Source organism: Ursus maritimus, unplaced genomic scaffold (assembly GCF_017311325.1).
Source record: "Ursus maritimus isolate PB19 unplaced genomic scaffold, ASM1731132v1 scaffold_24, whole genome shotgun sequence".
NCBI lineage: Eukaryota > Metazoa > Chordata > Mammalia > Carnivora > Ursidae > Ursus > Ursus maritimus.
This window is the reverse complement of record NW_024424897.1, coordinates 32,975,353-32,997,298: the sequence shown is the minus strand read 5'-3', so window position 1 is coordinate 32,997,298 and position 21,946 is coordinate 32,975,353. Positions and strand designations below refer to the sequence as shown.

General features: G+C 34.8%; 1 protein-coding gene across 2 annotated transcripts in view; it reads right to left on the bottom strand.

The window, feature by feature from the left end:
* VMP1 (vacuole membrane protein 1) overlaps window positions 1-21,946 on the bottom strand; it is a 125,684-nt gene that overhangs the window by 48,302 nt on the left and 55,436 nt on the right. For both annotated transcript variants that reach the window (XM_008695468.2, XM_040640915.1), the window contains exon 7: window positions 14,478-14,609. In XM_008695468.2, coding sequence (XP_008693690.1) covers window positions 14,478-14,609 — 132 coding nt within the window. The remainder of the gene's footprint in view (window positions 1-14,477; window positions 14,610-21,946) is intronic.

Sequence of the window (21,946 nt, the reverse complement as noted above, 5' to 3'; positions counted from 1 at the left end):
AAATGACTCTTGATTTTAGCTCAGGTCATGATCTCAGGGTTGTGAGACTGAGCCCCATTTAAGGTTCTGTGCTCAGCGGGAATCTACTTGAGATTCTCTCCTCTGCTCCTTCCCCTGGCTCAGAGTCACCTGGTCTGTCTTCTCTCAAAAATAAAAAAAAATTAAAAAAATAAATAAATAAATAAAAAAGGTGGTGCCTGACAAGCTTCGTCAGAAGAGTATGCTACTCTTGATCTCAGAGTCGTGGGTTCAAGCCCCACACTGGGCGTAGAGATTACTAAAAAATAAATAAGTAAACTTAAAAAAAAAAAAAAAACACCAAACCATATGGTATTTCTTAGGAAGGCAGGCAGGCATCCATTCTTATCAGTGCCTGCCTAGACTCTATCTGAACTAAAAACAGACTCTGAAGTCCAAGAAGAACAACAGTGCTCTAGACACTCAGGGAAAATGTCTGAGTATGCAAGACTTACTAGAAATGACACATTATACAAGTCATGCATTTTTCTTTTCTTCTCTCTTTTTCCAGTCTGAAGTCAGTATCTCCTCATGTGATTGCCTCATGTCTCACCAGAAAGGGTATTTACCAAGTCTTAGTTTGATGCTGGGATGGAAAATCACCCTTCATTTTTAGCACTTTATAATTGATTCTATTTTGGTTACAAGTAATTAATGAATAATGTTTATTTCCAAATTCAAACTGGAATTGAGAAAACAAAAAGCATATGACGATCTGCTATGTATGTAAGACAACAATACTAGGCAGTGGGTGGAAAAAAGTAAAAGTAGCTGAGATGAACTTCACTTAAATATCCAAAGCTATGAAAACAAAGTCAGTATGGAATTTACAAAACTATCAGGGACAGGAAACTTAAGAGACTGAAAACAAAGAATAAAGATAAATGGGATCTTCTCTATTATAAGACATGTAAATAGTGGGATTCTTTCCTAAGATAGAATCAATTTTGCTTAACAAATTTATAAATGGTCCTGGCAAAAGGAGCAAAGAGCTTAAGTTCCAAATTTACAGCTGAAATTAAAATTGTAAAGAAATGCCAAATTCATGACAATAAATTGAAAGATCATATGAACTTGAGCAAAAAGAAATGCAATAGTGTAGACCATAGTAAGATAACACATTTAGGGAAAAATTATTTAAAGATAAAATGATGGGTTATAAGAGTTTTACATTATGAACAAAGAAAAGGGAACTGGGAGTAGTCTCCCAAGTAAACGGTTTATTGAAGTAAACAATTTATTAAAAACATCAGCAAAATGCACTGGCAAAAGGACAACAGTTGTAGAAATCTGTAAAAAACACAAGTGTAGTAATGCCCTTAGAAAATCATGTGCAGATCTGATAACTTCATGTTAGGAAAGATATAAAAGAATTAGATATAAAAGAACCATGAAAAAAAAGGGGGGGATCAAAGACTTTCAAGGGCTGTTAGATATAAAAAGTAAATGATTACTTTCTCTAGAAAGTCTGAAAAGGGAACCAACTGAAATCTATACAGTTATGAAAAGAGGAAAGAGGAAGTGTTAAAAAAAAATCTTATAATGCTAGAATGAGGGTGGCACCCTGTATAAATGTGAGAGAGGCAAATTTAAAAACAACAAATGGCAGTACTGCTTTAATAAAAGGCTGAGCTTACTTAAGTCTCTACCTCAAGAAGCAGTCAACACACAAATCTTTAGAAGTTCTGATCAATTAATTGATGCAGACCTATATCAGGGAAGGAGACAGAGAAGTCTGGAGTACATGCATACTTTTGAGGGGAGCACTGATTAATTATCATGCCCTCTTCCTGTTATCCTAGTGCTTGAGTTTAAAAGCATAACAGTCAGGTTTTTACATTTCCAAGACAGGAAAACGGGAAGAACACTCCACCAGGAGAATTTCCTTAAATACTCAATAAGAGAGAACTACAGATCTATTATGACAAACCAAACACCTTGGCTAATTAGAAACAAAAACATCTTTTGGGGGGCATCTGGGTGGCTCAGTCAGTTAAGCATCTGCTTTCAGCTCAGGTCCTGATCTAGGATCAAGCCCCCAGGCAGGATCCCAACTCAGTGGGGAGTCTGCTACTCCCTCTCCCTCTGCTCCTCCCCCGTGCTCGTGCTTACACACTTGGGTGCACGTGCACGCTCGTGCTCTCTCTCTCATGCTCACTCTCAAATAAATAAAATCTTTTTAAAAAGCACCTTTTGTAATAGGAAATGAGCATAATAGTTATTATACTGTCCACGTCTTGCATTAAACTCTGATCTTGGACCAAGACTCCTGGGTGCACTAGGCAGGTGTAACAGAGGGTGAGTTTGTATGCCTATGTTACTGATTTGCAAACTCATGAGCAAAACCACAGCATACATAGTCTGTTGGTCCACGTTTCAATGAAAGGGGCCTTTCCAAAGGCATTTTACAAAAGGTGTTTGAAACATAACCTGAAAAAACTCTTTAAGTTAGTTTAACAAAGGTAACCTAATGCCTACCAAATACAATTTCTTCCCCATATCCGTAAACAGGTGTGCAAATGAAAAGAACAAAGCAGACATAAAACAAAACTATATTCTACTCCAATATCCAAAGCAAACTAACAAGAAAAATCTTAAACATTTATTACCTACTGTGCTTTCCTAATGACTAGGCTACATTAACCTTTTATTTTCATTTTAAAATCTAGATTCAATTACAACTGCTCCTTCATCAAAAGAAAATTTTTTTCTATTTTAATTTGACCATTGAGAGTTAGTGAGCATTGCTACAATATAACAATTTTAAACTTCCACTATCATGTATTCTTTCCTGTGAGGAATAACTAGCTCAAAATTTTCTATCATTTGTTTTCTCTAAATTTATTTTGTTACCAAAAAGGTAAGCAGAATAAAAATGATTTTTAGGAGGTTGGATTTAAATGTATTCATTAGGGGCGCCTGGGTGGCATAGCGGTTAAGCGTCTGCCTTCGGCTCAGGGCGTGATCCCGGCGATCTGGGATCGAGTCCCACATCAGGCTCTTCTGCTATGAGCCTGCTTCTTCCTCTCCCACTCCCCTGCTGTGTTCCCTCTCTCGCTGGTTGTCTCTATCTCTGTTGAATAAATAAATAAAATTTAAAAAAAAATAAATGTATTCATTAAATTTATTTTTATAAGAAAAGTCTGGCTGAGATGACATAGTTAAATACAGAATTGCACATGTAAAAATAAATGGATTCAGGAATGCACAATGAGTAGGTAACTTTCCCAGCAGCCATTCATTCAGCAGCTTGCATAAAGCTGCAACTCCTGTTCAGTTAGTTAGTTAATACTACTACAAAAATGGGTTAAAGAAATAGAGAAGACTCAGAAAACAAATAAGGACTAAAAGTTTGGGAGTGGGGTGGTGAAAAAAGAGTTCAAAATAAAGTTTCCTGAGAAAGCAAATAAAATGAGGCATGAAGAATTCCACAATAAAACATGCTAAGTGTGTGTGCTCAGAAACTACAACTATAGGACTATTTCAAGGGCTACCTTTTCTCGTTGAGCCCAATGCAAGTGACCTTTGTGTACCAAAGCTAAATGTGCTAGCAGTGGCAATATCCTGCAACAGAATCCTTCAAAAGAGACCACTTAAAATTGCTTAATCTTGATGGTACTTTGTGGTAAAATCATGAGCCAGCCTGAAAGAAGATCTAGCAGGCCTGTCTTTTCAAAAACTAAACGTTGTTGGGTGTGGTTGATTCTGAAAAGAGAAACTACAGTGAACCCTGGTAGCTCTGACACGCCTTTAAACAATAAAGAAATGTGTTTAACATGTGTCTCTCTACTGTTCATTATGGTAAAGTTGATCAGTTTAACCCCTTGCAAACAGGGAAAAGATCGTGCAAGCAGGAAGCTTTTCTGTGGAAGTCCTGACGCAACACAAACCATAGCAGTTACTGCAAAGCTTAATGCAAACCCTCTAGAGTCCACGTTGACAAATTCTTTAACAAGCCCTGTGGTTACAGGGAAGCTGGTTTCACTCTGACTCACTCCTACTCAAACAGTTTACTGGAAATGAAGGGGAGGGGGAATTTTCAGAGAAGTCATGTGATGGCCAGACAAACCACAGCCAGTAAAGGTTCGACAGAGTCAAAAACAGGTCCCAGCAACAACTGACACCCAGTGTGTTCAACTGGCACTAAAGTGTACGAAAATAGTTGGGTTTCAGATCATCCACACCACGAACTCTTTCATAAATCTCTGTATGTAAAGGCACAGATAGTTCACAGGGGGAAAAACCAGCAGGCATTGATACGGTATGGGCAACTGCAAACACTTCTTAGGAAAATGTACGTAACAGAGAATCGCATCAAAGGAATGTTAAAGCACTTTAGTGAGGTATAAATAATCATTATTAAATGCTTTCCCGAAGTCTCTAAACTCGAATGTTCAAACACATATTCTATCAGTACCAAAAGAATGTCAAAAGAACCTTTAATTATCATCTTGCACTTTGGGGGATGTTCACTGGGTAATCTAATCTACTGCATGAAGAGAAACATACCAGCCATAAGAATGAGAACAACCATTACAACTGATGAACTTTTCTTATGTGTTTTCACTAAAAAAAATAATGTAAATAACTTGAAATTTCTGAAAAGGAAAGGATCTTATTAATCTACAAAAAAAGGTTTTTGGGCCTTAAATATATTTAATACCGACTATAGTAAGATAAAAAGATATTAGCATTTAAACTTAATTTGGGGGTTTAGCTTCAATAAATCAAATTAAGTCACAAATATTAATCAATTTAGATACTGAAGTCCTAAACAGAAGCTAAAAACATGCTCCCTTAAAATAAGATTAAATCCAGAAGCTATAAAATCGAAATTATAAAATCGACTTTGAGGAAAGCCTAAGATGATGTACAGACTCATGACTTATACTCAACAGAAAAACAAGCTAATCAATATAATAATGGAGGGAAAAACTGCATTCTCTTAACAGATAAGGTTTTAAGAAAATTAAATTTCTTACTTCTGCCTTAATTCTCAATTTCCTATAAGAATAGTAAGAAACAGTAAATTTCACAGTCAGCAACCTAATATTTTGTGCAAAAGAATCCAAGTAGCTAGGTCACTTGAACAGATGGTGTTTAGGAAAGCAAACTTATTCAAACCATATTCTTCCAAGTAAATATGTACAACATNNNTGCTCTATTGTGTAAGCTTTAAACACAAAAATACCACAACCACCCCCATGCTCCCATTTCCCATTGCTTCAATAATACTGGCCGCTCTACTCTTTTATGATACATCAAGTGAATAGGTTACTTTATTTTTCAAACTTTTTTATTCCTAATGTTTCTAATTTTCCTCTTTTCTTTGGCTATGCGCCTACAGAATAAACAAGTTGCCACAAGAAACTTCATTTGTTTCTAAAATATGGAATTTTATAACTCTTCTTTTATTTAATGTGAATTTAAAAATTACAAGTCATTTAACTACTGACGTTTCCTATACATTATCTTCAAGCCTTGTTCTCAGATGACTATTAAACTCAAAGATGCAGAACAATTCAGTCTTTCTTATATAAAATGATCTGTGTTCACTGTAGTTTACATTTCACTTTGCAGTAGAGTGAGACTATTAAGTGAACATGTTTCATGTAATGTACATTTTCTCTCTTGATATTTCTTAGTTTATTCAAAGTATCTACCACATGAGTAGTATGTGCAAGACCAGGCAGGTGTTGTTGCAAATAATTTTTGTGGTCTCCTCTCGAGGAGTTTATAGACTCCCAGGAGAGATAAGAAAAGTCCATAAGTAGTTTTATTTTTTAAAAATACTTTTAATTTTTATTTTATACTATTTTTTAGAAGGAAACTCTATCCCCAGTGTAGGGCTTGAGCTCACCACCCTGAGATCAAGAGTCACATGCTTTACCGACTGAGCTAGCCAGGTACCTCAGAAAGTCCATAAATAGTTTTAAATGAAGGTAGAAAATGACACAAGAAAGTTATAGCAAGGAACAATTTCTGGGGATTAGGAAGATTTTTGAGCAGCAAAGTTTCATGACTAGAGGTATTTTTTCAGGAAGTTATTTTTGTTGCTTTGTTCAGGAAAAGACTGAGGGGAAAAAAAACTAGTAAAGAGGAGACCTATTAGGAAGTCACTGGAAATGTTCAGGGAAGAGACGGTAAAGATCTGAACCAAAGAGGGCAGATATGAAGATATTAAGAAGGTAGAGTCAACAGGCCTTGAAGAATGACTGGATATGGGAAGCAAAGAGGGAGTCAGATGACTCAGTTTTGATTGTGATTACGAGGATGGTGACATCATTAACAGATCTCAGGAACAAAGAAGAGAAAGAATATCATAAAGAGAACAATTAAACCTTACATGAGGGGTGCCTGGGTGGCTCAGTCAGTTAAGCGTCTGACTCTTGATTTTGGCTCAGGTCATGATCTCAGGGTCATGAGAGAGAGCCCCACGTTGGACTCCCCACTCAGCACAGAGTCTGCTTGAGATTCTCTCCCTCTGCCCCTCCCTCTGCTTACACGTGCACGCACTCTCTAAATAAATAAAATCATTAAAAAAAAAAAACCCTGCATGAAATAGTCCATCAAGCACATAAAAAGCTATCTAGACTTGTATTTTAGAAATTATGCTAGAATAGTTCAAGGTCATAGGAAGCTACATTTATTCATGTCTACCTCCCACAGACATTTAGTGAAAACATGATAGAAAGCCAAGAACAAAAGGAAGTCAGTTTAGTGGAAAAATACTGCCTAATCTCAGTACTGTACTCACGAAAATGAGGTACCATAAAGAATCCGAATTCAAATAAATGTATTAATAATCTCTTATTCTCCTCAAAATATCTATGGTACCAAATCCAACCATTAGTCAAAACTAGAATTTAAGCAAATACTTGGCTGTAAACTTGCTACCTAGTAACAATTTCCTAGTAAAAGCATATACACCCTTTATCCTAGTTGGAGAGCACATGATAAAGCAACAAAAGCCAAGTATTTTTTTCACTCTTCCTGCTGATAAACTTATTCTATCAAAGGGTTTTACCTAAACGAATAAAAAACACATTTTCTACCCCAGGCTCAGGCAATCTTAAAATTTAAATACCCACTCATATTACTCATTTTACTTAATTTCCTGTTTTAGCTACAGTTGATCCAACTTTTCTATATTTTAGTGCTCCTATCAAATTGGGGGTTTTACAGAATGCATGTATCTGTGCTGGAAATTCCAGCACCAAAGTCAGATAAACTTTTGAATCCTTGTGAAACTGAATACTATAAAAACTTTTAAATCACAATCACTAAGATATAACTAAAAGATGCCAGTAAAGTTATAGCTTATCAAATACAAATATAGTATCTTTTTATATACGAATAACTATTTATAAAAATGTAACATCCAATTTATAACAATAAAGTGTAAGACAAAACTAACATATTGATATTACTGGGAAAATGTTGGAATGACAAATAAATAGCTAGTTACCTAAAGGTGAGAAAGTTAGATTTCTACATTATATGATAGATAAAAACATTTTAGTAAATATTTAAAGATAAGAGTCAAACCATAAATATACTAAAAGGAAGTATGATTGATTATTCACTACATAATTGTAAAGGTTCAGGAAGATAATTTGAGACATTACTCCAGAAGGGAAAGTCTAAGATACTAGAATTTTTAAAAAAGTAAACTTGTATTCAAGAAGTAAAACATAATAAAAACACACAATAAACAATGTGGAAAAAACAGCAGAAGCACATGACAAAAGAGATCTCCTTAAAAATGTCAATCAATAAGAAAGTGAGAAATATACTAAATATAAAAAATGGGTAAATGAACGAGTTAGATGAAGTTTTTTTTTTTTTTTGTTTACCTGTATTTTCAACATGTTATTAAACATACTTTGTAACCAGAAAGAAAGTTGTTACAAAAGGCAAAGATATAGAAAATATTTGATGACACTGAAAAACATTCATAGGATGCTTTTATATTCAAAACAAGTCACAAAGCAATATATACAATTCACTCTTATAGATGCTTATAGAAAAACTGAAGGATAGAGGAATTGTTTTTAAATACACACATAAATTTTCCACAGTGAACTGTGTCACTTCGTAATAACGCAATTTTAAAAATCAGTATCAAATGCCTATGACATACACGTGAAAAAGGAACTTCAGACTAATGTTTATGGTATGATTCTAGTTTTTATTTTTAAAAGTTATATATGCAAAGAAAACAGTCTAGAATGTGGTGATTATTATCCCACTCTGGGAAGTAGGTATGAGGGCTTTCACTTTTTACTTTTACTACTTCTGGATTTTTTCAATCCTATTACTTTAAGCACTTATGTAATTTTAAAATATGCAAATTTAGAAAATAACAGACGCGAAGAGCCTAAAACAAATGTTACTGAAAAGATAAAAAATATTTTTAAGATCACTATTTACAAATAAAATGACAAAAAATCTTTGTAAATTGTTATAGATTTATTTGCATAGTGAATACCTTAAAAACAAAAACAAGAATGTGTCACAAAAATGAATCAAAACAGCTGAGGTATAATGGATCTTACTTGGACATAGTAATGGTCCACAGTGTTAGCAAGAACAAACAAAAACAAGAACTTATTTTTGCTAAGCCACAGTTAGAAACTCTTCTTTGAATAATGAATTAAAACATTAGTACTCTCTCAGATAATTTATAATGTGGAAAACTGGCAACAGTCCCCCCCAACTATTCTACCCCCACCCCTATAACCGCAAAATAAATAAAGTTATAAACATCACACAACCCCTTGTCTAAATCTGGGAAAAAGTATACAGAGATAAATATACCCACATATGCTAAAATCTGTAATAAGCCACAAAATTGATGAAAACTGGTAAAAAAAAACAAAACAAAACAATGAAAGGCCATAAAGAAAGAAAAATCAAATCAAATATAGGAGAAAGAAAAAAATTTTAAATTGGTTCTTCACTTTTTATTGTATTAACCTAGAGGAAAATGTTGCTATGTTGTAGTACAGTAAGCAGAGTACTATTAATCTTGATGTCAGAAAATTAGGCTGGGTGCTGGCTCTGAGATTCACTGGCTGTGCGTTCCTGAATGTGCTTCCTGTCCAAATCAGGAAAAATATCCCTACTTCAGAGTTGTACTGCGGCCCTTCATTTAAAGGGCCTTATACATAGTTTTATTGATCTCAGAAAGAAAATCAATAGTTGTCAGGGATGAATTAGTCTTTCATCATATTATTTCACTTAATTATTTTCTAGTTTGACTGCATAATTGGTTGACAGTACATATAACTGCAATTCTGGGTAAAAATTTTAAATGAAATGTTAATAAAGAATATATAATTTCTGATTAAAGGACATGAAACAGAATGCCCACATTCTGCTTACTTGATCTTTCAATATAAGCAGATATAAAATAAGGGAATTAGAAATATATAGTTTATCCTAAAACAGTGATTGTAATTACTGGCTTTACAGGATGAAAGCAGCTAAACCTCATAACTATCAGAAGTATTGTGTGCAAGCTGGTTTCCACGACTCAAAACAAACAAAGCAGAATTAGAGAAGATCCAGTCAAAAAGTAACTAAAATAATCAGGGCCATAACAGATGAACAAAAAAAGAGCTTGCCCTAATGGTAGGAAAAGATTCAAGTATGTTCAAGACTCAAAAGTCTTCAAGAGCTCAAATCATACGTACAAAATGAAGCATAATCTACTTCATCAAATTCTAGAAGATCTGAGTTTTTAAGAGGTTGAGCTTTTAGATGGTAACAAGTTTACAGAATGCATTATTTATAATCCTAGAATCAAAAACTTGCAAAGAATGAAATGAGTCATTCAGTTAGTATTTTACACAATGCAGGAAGTGCTGCGCATGGATCCATGAAAGGTATCACAGAAAGAGATAAGGCATTCATTCTTTTTGAAACAGCAATTCCATTTCTACACAATTAAAACTGATAGGCAGTTGGGTTTTTTGCTTTTGTTTTGTTTCAATATTAAGCCATTGTGGGCCTCAGAAAACGTCTACCGACTGATTCTAAGACAAAGTTTACCTCTGTAGTTTTTCAGCATGACTATATCCTCTTGCCACAGGTGAGACAACTTTTGGATATGTGACAAGTTCATCATTTCCCCCTTTCAAGGAAATAGGTCTAAATTCTTTTCAACACCCTCTTACATTATATAAATTCAAGATCATTTACCATCCCATTCCCCTCCTATAAAGAAATTCTGGTTTGTCAATGTTCTATTCTATTAAAAATGATATCACAGAAAGGTTCCCACTTCAAGATAGCTTGTGGTAGGTTAGAGATGGCTGCAAATTCCTGCTTACTCCTCTCACCGGGAGGTAGGCTCTAATTTGCCTCTTTGAATTTGGGCTAGCTTTAGCGACTTACTTAGCCAACAAAATGTGGCAGAGTAACTGGAATTTCTGAGGTTACATCATAAGAAACCTTGCATCTTCCACCTAAATTCGTTCTGAACACGTTTTTGGAACTCAGATGCCATGATAAGAGGAAGCCCAAGAATCTCCATGAAGAGTAACTTGAGGTCCCAAACTAACAGTCCAGCTGAACTCCCAAGCCAACAGCCAGAATCAATTTGTCATAAGCCATCTTGAAAGTAAATTCTCCAATTAACAGTCAAGCCATTTTGAGTAAATTTCATATATGTGAGCACTATAAATGTTTTTGTTTTAAACCAGTAAATACTGAGGTAGTTTATTACTCAAAAATAGATAGCTGGAATACCTCCTATCTTAATAATAACCCCCCAAAATTAAAAGTAGAAACACGAACTCTGTCTTTGATGAAATGAGCATTAATGAAGACAAGGAAAGATGGAAAAAAAGATTATACCTGAGAACCTACAGTGAAGGATATGGAAGAGAAGCAAAGTGGATCTGCATTATAGAACTCCAAAAAGTACCTTCAGCCGAACTGCAGAAGAGGCTGGGGTAGGGCCAAAACCAAGGAGAATGTATGTTATTTTTCTTTTTTTTAAGATTTTATTTATTTATTTGACAGAGAGAGACAGCCAGTGAGAGAGGGAAGACAAGCAGGGGGAGTGGGAGAGGAAGAGGCAGGCTCCTAGCGGAGGAGCCCGATGTGGGGCTCAATCCCAGGACCCTGGGATCACGCCCTGAGCCAAAGGCAGACGCTTAACGACTGTGCCACTCAGGCACCCCTGTATGTTATTTTTTAAGATTAACTTACTTTAGAGAGAGAGAGCATGAGTGGGGAGAGGGACAGAAGGAAAGAGAGAGGGAGAGAACTAGACTCCTCACTGAGTGCAGAGCCTGACACAGGGCTCGATCTCACGACCCTGAGATCATGACCTGAGCCAAAATCAAGAGTCAGCCTAACTGACTGAGCCACCCAGGTTTCCCGAGGAGACTGTTTAAGAAGTAGACTCCTAGGTCCCACCCCTACTTAGCACCCATAAAAGACATCAAGTATAGTCTCTAGACAAAGTGAACCAAAGGTTCTGGGCTCAGGACATGGTTATGCAGGTATCCACAGTCTGAACATTAAGTGAGTTAAACGGTAAATCTGTATGAAGAGGAGTCAGGATGGCATTAGCTCCATCAATACCAACACCATAGGTCTGAAGACAACTGAGCAATGACTTCCAAATTCTAAGTTAAAAAAATGATTTTCAACTTGGAATACTACATTCAGGTAACTGATTAAGTGTGAATGAAGGACAAAGCATTTTCAGAATTTCCATCTACTCATTCTTTTTCAGGAAGCTACGGTAGAATGTATTCAACCAAAATGAAGGAATAAAACAAGAAAGAAGAAAACAGGGCCACCTGGCTGGCTCAGTCAGTAGAGTATGCAACTCTTAATCTTAGGGTAGTTGAGTTTGAGCCCCATGTTGGGGGGTAGAGATTACTAAAAAAAATAAAAACAAACAAACAAAAACGAAAGAAGAGATCCAAATGGAAAAAGAAGCAATTATGCAGAGGGAATCCAAGAGAATACAGTCCAGACTGCAGTGCAGGGTCGGGTGTTGGGCGGGGAGCTCCTGAGTGAGGACTCCCAAGAAAGAAAATAGAATTGATGCTATCTTACAGGTGTTACCAAGTGGAAAGTGATAATAGAAAGGTGTTTTACAGAGCTGGTAGAAGGGACAGAAGAGATTGAAAAAACTATGCAAATGAAAAAACATTAATTCCAAAACAAAAATTAAAAAAAAAAAAAAAGGAAAACAACGACAGTATATTAGTTGACTTAACAGAGAACAATACTTATACCTACTTGGCATCCAATCCACAGCATAAAAATTTAAAACTACAAGCATCCCAGACTTATTCTACTTTAGCTTGTTGATTTTATATAGATGAAAAAAGGAGTTTTTGAGATGTTAAATGACATACATTAGCCCTGCCACAATTCCAGATTATTAGTTGTTGCTACTGAAATACTCAGTCATTTAGTCTATGGACGGACATGGTTTCAGTAGTTGGAATAATGATGCCGGCATTCTGAGTTCTGGTTCTAGCTCTACTTCTAAGTGTGTAAAATTAGGGAGGTAACAACTTCTAGATCTGAAGTTTTCTATATTATTAGAAGAACAGTACCTTTCCATACTACTTTAGTTAACACAAGGGTCAAATTAGATACCGGGTTTTAAAAAGCATTAAAAATAGTTAAAAAGTTGTTTATATTAGTAACAATTATTAGCATTAATATAAGCATTATGATGTGAGGAGAAGAGACATAGTATCTGGTTGATAGATAAGACAAAGCAAATACCAAGGCCAACTTGTCTCTTTCCACACAGAGCAGATGCTCATAGCTCTCTGATTCATTTGTTTTATATTTGGTCATTTGGCTATTCTATATTCATATTTGAAAGTTTTGCTTTCAATTAAAAACTGTAACTATCCTTAGTGCATTTCCACTTAATAATGCCTTTTTAAAAAGCCCATCTGTCATTAAAATACATGTTTTCTGGGGAGTCTGGGTGGCTCAGCCAGTTAAGCGTCTGCCTTCAGCTCAGGTCATAACATCAGGGTCCTGGGATCAAGCCTGTGTCAGGCTCTCTGCTAGGCTGGGAGCCTGCTTCTCCCTCTCCATCTGCTGCTCCCCTTGCTTGTGCTTTCTCACTCACTCTCTCTCTCATATAAAGAAAATCTTTACATATATATATATGTGTGTGTGTATATATATATATATATATTTAATTTTTTTTCTTCCCCCTCCAAGGTAATGGTTTTTTGAGTCTCAGATTCCACTGAGAAGAAAACTATGAACTCACTTCTCATAAAAATGTGTGTATGCTTATGTGGGCACATGCACTTACAAACACAAAACAATAAGACAATTTTTCAAAGAATTTCATTTCATAGGTTAATAAACAAATCTGGGAAGGGAAATGTATTTTCTATATAATCTCTCAAAAATCTCTCTTTTATATCTTTTTTATTTTTGTCTATGTTGATTTCTACTGTCATTCCTAAGATGGAGACTCAAACAGTTAATAATATTCTTAGGAATTTTCCTGCAAAGAATAAAACACCTATTTTATAACATTAAGATACAGGTTGATATATAGTTTATACTCGGGTATAAAGGCCTCAGCCTCCCCCTGCCCCCCCAACACTGTTAAAGGATAAGTTTATTGTAATTGTCCTCTCTTTCTTTAAAAAAAAAGTGTATATACATGTATAAATACATATATATATTATGTGTGTGTGTGTGTATATATATATGTATATATATATATACACACACACATATATGTATGTGTATATATATATTTAAAGTAAACTCCATGCCCAATGTGGGGCTCAAACTGATGAGGCAGAGATCAAGAAAAACACGCTCTACTGAGCCCGCCAGGTGCCCCAAAAACCCTCTTTTTTTTTTTTTTTTTTTAAAGTAATCTCTACCCTCAATATGGGGCTCAAACTCATGACCCTGAGATCAAGAGTTTCATGTTCTATCAACTGAGCTGACCAGGTACCCTTGTAATTGTCCTTTCTTAATTAGGAGCTCCCAAATAATTTCCACTAAACATGGTAAACTATTTTGACGTTATTCTCAAAAATTTATTCAGAAGTTCGACTATTGGGACTCACAGCCTGACTCACCTATTTGCCCCCCTTATTTAGTTAGTGGTCTGCTTGGTAATACTTAAAAACGCATAATGGACAAAGAAATGTTTCGGCTCCTTAACTTCACTGGCAACAAAAATTTACCCTTGTTTCTGGCCAGGTGTTTCAGCTTAGTCTGAGTTGTCTCGTGGACTTTCTGTATCTCTCTATTCTAAAATCAAGATTATAATCACTTTTCTATTTCAGCTTTTCAATATTCTATCCCAAACCATGTATTTTTTATTTTTACGCTGGCAGTTTTCTTCTTTAAAGTAACTATTAACAATTTCACCTTAGCCATACTTCTTTAAGGATAATTAAAGTATTCTGTTTTTTTCCTACTGTTCTTACCTGTGCAGTCTCTGCGTGTTCCAGCATTTCTTCGAACTCCTGATATTCTTCATCATCTGGTTCAGCACCTGAGAGGCGAGCTGCCCTGGCCATGAAATATGGAGGTAGCTCTCCAATTGCTGTACCGATACCCTATGTGCAAAACCAAATACTCACATCAGATTCTGTTCCCAACACAGTGACACTAAACAGAGCAAATCTATATTTTTCTACATCATCAAAAGCATGTTAAGATGTATGTGTTAGGGAGGAAAGCATATACTACGTAATCAAAAGAACGTAAGTGTGAATCCTGGCCCTAATACTGACCTATGCAATGCCAGGCAAGATGATATAAACTCTTAGACAATACCTGGCGCGTTGCAGATAGGAAATTAGTGTTAGTTCTCTAGCATCTCTACTTATACTGTTATTTTGCCAGTTTTTTTCCCCTTTTCAAATTTTCAAATGATTTGGTAATGAGTATTCACCAGTAGAACTGTCAGATAAAATACTAAAAAAAATTTTTTTCTAGGAAATCTTCTGGTATTTAGGGTGTTGCTTTAATCTCAATACAACTTTATTTTGTGCAGAGTTAAACCTTTCAACAATTTGTGGTCAGGAAGCCCCTTGAAAACTCAACATTAGGATGGATAAATTTTCACCACAGGAAAAATGTTTATTTCCTCAGGACACTGAGTGACTCACATTTCAGTCACTTTGTGGATTCTTGTTTTTGAAGAGAATTTTTTTTTCAATCAATTTAGGACATAAGGATGAAAACAAAGATAAGAGAATCAGGAACTTGATTTGGACTTAAAATGCTTAAATACAAAATAATAATATAAAAGGTACAGAGTCTCCAGGAAGATTCTCAACTTTGAACCATCCTTCTCTGCCTTGAGTCATAGTGAATGAAAAAGCTTTGGTAATTCTCAGAAAAAATTTTAGGTCTTTCTATTCACTCTGTACTATGACTTTGTCAGCAAATGCCTTGAAAAGAATCCCCAAGGAACGTTATCAAATTCAAACATTTTGTGTTCACAGTGTTATATTCCGATGTGTGGAATCAACAATCTCCAAATGAAACTGCATTAACCACATGTGAAACAAGAGTTCTGAAAAAGAATATACTTAAGTGCCAGAAGAATCAGGCTATACTTAGAGAACACAGAGAAGAAAGTGAGGAGAGACTATACAACGAAGGATATATGAATAAAACACAAATCATATTTTGCTAAACAAAAAAAGTGAACATTAGTCAACTTCAGAGGATATCAGAGAACCAATTTATTATTTAAAAAACAGGTAAAAGAAAGGAAAGAATCCATTACTTATCCTGTCTTATCTACATGAAAGATATCTCAGAGTAGACAAATTGGTGAAAAGGAGGTTTCTCTTTATAAAAATATTCTAGTCAATAACTAAAGGAAAAAATGATGTGATTGGAATACCCCCAGTTTATAACCCCTAATAAAATAATGGAGTTGTACAACAATGGTGCTAATATCACAAAAAGAAAGACGATCAGACATTATTATACTTTGTGATACAAATACACAAGACTATGAAGTGTATTCTTGTCAAAAAAAGTTTTTTTCAAGACTCTCAATCTAACTATCAAATCAAAAGAAACACAGAGAACAGAGAAACATATTTGAACTACCCTCACTGGGATACAATCAGTAAAATCCAGACTGTGGAAAACTATATTTGACAAACAACACAGTTTCAACAACAAATACATTTGAAACAAAAAACAAGGAAATAAACGCAATCAGAAAAATCTGAACATTAATGGGGTAACTGACTTGAAAAGACTATTCCTAATTTCTCTTAGGTGTGATAATGTTTTTATGTCCTAAGACTGATACATTTACAGATGAAATGTGGTGTGTTATATAGGATAGCTTCAAGATAATTGACAACCAAGTGAAAAGGATGTAGATAAATCATATTAGTGAGGAATTAATATTAGCTGAGGTTGGGTGATAATACATTAAATTAATTATATAATTCTCTATACTTAAATTTTTTCCCATTACAAAAAATGGGAAGAAAAATTAATTGCAACATTTTATTCAAAACATGAACTTCTCTTAAAACTTTACTGTTAACTCAAATGTTCAATAGTTCTGAAAGCAATCACATGATTCAAACTCATGACAAGTTTCCTTAAAGCTAAAAAGGAAGTAATAATGGATTGAAATGAAATCAAGAGTTACATACTATCTTATACTTGGTTGACCATATTTATTGTTACGGTTTAATTCTGCTCATGTTTTCCCACATTATCAAGAAACAGGAACGATGATCACGAGTCAATACTCTGTTTTTTACGTAAATAAATAAAAGAAATATAGTCATCCAGACGGGTCCTCCAAAACACATTATATTCTAGACATAAAAGTTTATTTAGTCATTTTTCTCAAATTAGATACTGAAGTCCCATAATCTCATGATTCTTACAAAACAATTTTATAATTCTTGCAAAATCAAAACAAAAAAACCAAAACAGAACTATGGAACACTAAAAACTGTCAGCCTAGGTTTAATTAAGGGGAAGAAATAACTGGCTTCCTTATTGCAAAACAAAGAGACAAGTGGTTTTTAGTCAAGCAATAATTCAGAAAGCTCTTCTAAAAACCATGTGGTCCATATCAATTGATTACCCTGAAGTCCCTGCTTCTTGAATTGGAGAAGAGTTTAACATGCACAAAATATGCAAAACCAAGATGGAAATATCTTCCTGAAGTGTCATTTTTTTTAAAGATTTTATTTATTTATTTGAGATAGAGAGTGATCGAGACAGCAGGAGCAGGAGAGCAGAGGGAGAGGGAGAAGCAGGCTCCCCGCTGAGAGTTTCCCAATGTGGGGTACCATCCCAGGACCCTGGGATCAAAACTGAGCCACCCAGGCTCCCCTGCAGTGTCAATTTTATTCAAAGATTTGGGGGAGGAGAAAAATCCTGAATTTTCACGCTTTTAAAAAGTTCTGTCCAGTGGATTCACAAGCAAATCAGCAGCATTTTGCTTTTCCATGTTGGGAATCTTAAGTTTAATCGTAAAAATCTAGAAAGCAGAAATTTTTATATATGCGGACTCTCAGAAATTACAGTTTTGTATTATTTGTGTATTAATACTTTTTTAAAACAAAGTCATTTTTCTATTACATATTCCAATGACAAACATAAATCAGAGGTTAAAAGCAGAAGTTAGTATACACAACTAATGAATCATCGAGCCTTACATCGAAAACCGGGGATGTACTGTATGGTGACTAACATAATATAATAAAAAATCATTATAAAAAAAAAAAAAAAGCACATTTGCAAACCACTGCAATACAATAAAAATACATTATTTTTTAAACTATTAAAAAAAATTAAAAAAAAATAAAAGCAGAAGTTAGGAGGGTAAGCTTGAAACCATTGAGAAATTCAGGGCTCTTACAGCAATTAAAAAAAAAAAAGAATTATACAATTCTAGTAGAACTATCAAGACTGTTTTGTAAATAAGAGAAAATTTGCTTCCAGTTTCCCTTAGGTCATTTTTAAAATGGCTTCAGGAAGGAATGAAGCTCTGACAGGATACAACACGGACAAAACCTGAACACACTATGCTAAGTGAAATAAGCCCGACATAGAAAAACAAATGTTCTAGGATTCCATTTATATGGGGTGTCTAGATTAGACACTCAAAGAGGCAGAAAGTAGAATAGAGATTATCCCCCCACTCTCTCTAAAATAAATAAATCTTTAAAAAAAAAAACCAGTTAAAATGGTAAAACCGATTATGTATATATTACCACAATAAACACTCTCTAACCATAAACACCCTCTAACCTTAAAGGTGATGCTCTTTATCTAAAAGTCAACACACATGCTCTTTTCTTCCCTGCCCTGCTGTCCCGCTTTACTCTTTATGACTCTTAGACCGGAACTGAAACACTGCTTCTTCATGGAAATCTTCCCTGAATCACAAATTAGGGAAAATTTTTGTGTTATACAGATTTCTCCTTCATATTTATATATATATAATTTTCCCATGATATTTACTTATACATTTTTTTCACGATAATTATCCCTCACTAGAATGTAAAGCTCCATGAGGGTAGAGACTGTTCGTTTTGCTCACTCTGAATCGCCAGTGCTTGGATACAAAACAACTGTTATTGGAATTCATGAGTGAAAAAAATCTGTGAAGCCGTGCATTGGTGGTACAGCCAAATTGTGGAAGATCAAAAGATGCAAATGAAAAATATTAACAATGATCAACAATATCAAACAATTCATTTTAGCATGCTCCAAAGACCCAAATGACCAAGTTGAAACTGAGGGTAACCCTGGTCTTTATGTTATAACGGAAAGTACTTTGTATTTTAATGATTTTACTGATTCAATACATTTATAATGATAGTGAAGTCTGTAAAGATATTTTACTTTGCTAAGTACAATAAGTTTTTAATCAAACAAGACATTCTCTTGAAAAAAACATATGGATTTGAACACAAATGGGACCACATCTGTGAAAGGGTAAACTATAAGAATCAAGGCCAACACATTCTAAATTAAGTTTCTCAACCTCAGTAGCATGGACATTTTATGACTGTATTCCATTTAACCATTTAAAAATATAAAACTAAGTGGCATTAATTGCATTCACGATACTGTGCAGCCATCATCACTATCTATTTCCAATATTTTTCATCACCCAAATGGAAATTCTGCACCTATTAAGCATTAACTTCTCATTCCCCACGACTCTGGTAACTTCGAATGTACTTCTTGTCTCTATGAATTTGACTCTTCTAGACAATTCACATAAGTGGAATCATACAATATCTGTCTTTCTATGTAATGACTTATTTCATTTAACATAATGTTTTCAAGGTTAAGCCATATTGTGGCATGAATCAGAACTTCATTCCTTTTTATGGATGAATACTATTCCATTCTATGTATATACTACATTTTTCCCCCCATCCCTGCTGCAACTCTCAAAGAAGTACCCAGAAGTCAAATGCAAGGAAGCTCAAAGAGCCAAGGCTAGCCAGCCCAAGATTTGGAGGCTCCCTCCTACAGGGGCTAGAGTCTGGACCCTGGGGTCTCCACACAGAGTCTAGTAGTAAAAGCTGGTGCAGAATAAGGTGGTTCCCAGAGGCTAGCAATAACCCAGCCCAGAGGGACTTTTTGCAATGGGGGCACCCCTAAGAGAGTCAGGCTGTATAGGAAATGGTGTTTGTTGGTCTTGTCAAAGAGCTCTTTCCTGTAGGCATTCGGAAATGGCACCGTGCACCCCACCCCATAGGAGACCAAGCCTAAGGCCCCAGCTCTGGACAAGACGCCAAAGCAGTGGAAAGCAGCCCATGGCCTGGCCATGGCAGTGGATGGTCACCTACATTTTGTTTACCCATTTATCTGCTGAGGGACACCCGGTTGTTTCCACCTTTCTGAAAATATGAATAATGCAGCTGACCAGTGAAGTACAAGTATCTATATTTATACCTGAGTTCCGGTTTTCAGTTCTTTGTTGGTATTTACATAGGAGTGGAATTAGAGGAGGGCCATACGGTAATTTTATGTTTAAGTTTTTGAAAATCCACAAAACTCTTTTCTCCAGCAGCTGAATCACTTTACGTTCTCACCAACAATCTACAAGAATTTCAATTTCTCCACATCCTAACACTTGTTGTTTTCTTTTTAAAAAAACAACAGCCGTCCTAGTGTGTATAAAGGGATATTTCCTTATGGTTTGGATTTGCACTTCCCCTATAACTAAATGATGTTGAGAATCTGTGCACTTACTGGCCATTTGTATAATCTTCTTTGGAGAAAGGTCCATTCAAGTTCGTTGCCCATTTTTTAATTGGGTTGTTTGTCTTTTGTTGTTGAGTTGTAGAAGTTCTTCAAACATTCTGAATATTAAACCTTTATCAGATACATGATTCATGAACATCTCCTCCCATTCTGTGGGTTATCTTTCCACTCTCTTATTAGTGTTCTTTGATGTATAAGAGATTTTAATTTTAGTGAAGTTCAATTTATCTATTTTTTTTCTTGTTGCCTAATGCTTTTGATGTCATATTTAAGAAACCACTGCCAAATCCAGCATCATGCAGATTTGTCTCTACATTTGTCTAAGAGTTTTATAATTTTAGTTCATAAGTTTAGGTCTTTGATGCATTTTGAGTTAATTTTTACATAAGGCATAAGATAAGGGTCCAAATTCATTCTTTTGCATGTGAATATTGTTTTCCCAGCACCTTCTGTTGGAAGGAGTATCCATATAAATGTTGAGAACAAAAGGAACCAATTTAAACATAACTTGATATGTGCTGTACTTTATACATGTCACATCATTTCAGAAAAGGAAATACGAGGAGCACTCAGCCAATTAATCAGTATTGATTGACATTCTTGTACTATGTACAAAGCCTAATTAATGCTGATTGCTGTGAGGGTAATAAATTTAAGGTACATAGTCTATATTTTTTAGGAGCTTAAAATTTATTTGGGAAAGTAAGACACTACATCAGCCAAGTTAACTAATTTAAGGTATGCATGGAGCCAGGCCAAACGAGCACTTCAGACAATATGAACTATAGGAGTTGGAGGAGGCAATTATCACTGCCAGCTGCAATGGAAGTTTTTCTTTGTTGGCATTAGTGTTAATCCATCCATGTAAATCATTTATCAAAGAACAAAAGCAAAACTGAAAACCAAAATCTATATACATGGTCTCTTTCTAGCATGTTCCAAGTATCTTGTTATTTTAATAATATTTTTCATCAAAAGACTAATGTGATCCAATTTATAAAACATATGCAACTAGTACAATGAATTTGTTTCCAGTGTTTATAAAAGAGTAGCAGGAAATATGACAATTTTTCCTGTCTTTCATATTCAACAAATTCAATATATGGCATTTCCCTTATAATTCTTTTAAAATACAACATACTACGTTATAGTATATATACTGTAACACACAAATAACTTACACTAAAAACAAAGACAATAGTTTGGGAAAAAAAAACACACCCAACATACTTGCTAACGTTTAAACAAATGTATGTGAAAACTCTGCCTCTTCTGTGGGTATGATATTCATGCTCATTTTAGTTAAGACTTTTAAGTGATCTGTTCCATAGGTTTTATTTCATAAGACACTGCTAGGGGAAAAAAGTTACAGGGAACATACAACTTAATGAGTCCAAATGATAAAAAATATTTAAATGATAACAGAAAGTCTTTAGCAAAGGAACTATTCCTCAATGATACACACACACCTGAATGAATTTGGCATTATGAAAAAAAAAAGAATGCTTTGTATAGATTAAAATAATCTGCCACTGAACATATAGTCCGAAAGCTTCCCAAAATACACTTAAGCAAACCATAAAAAGAATAAGTGGTACAAATGAAAGTAAGATCACCACAGACAACCATATCGTCTGATACCTCCACTACAGTAAAGTTTGGTTTATTAAGA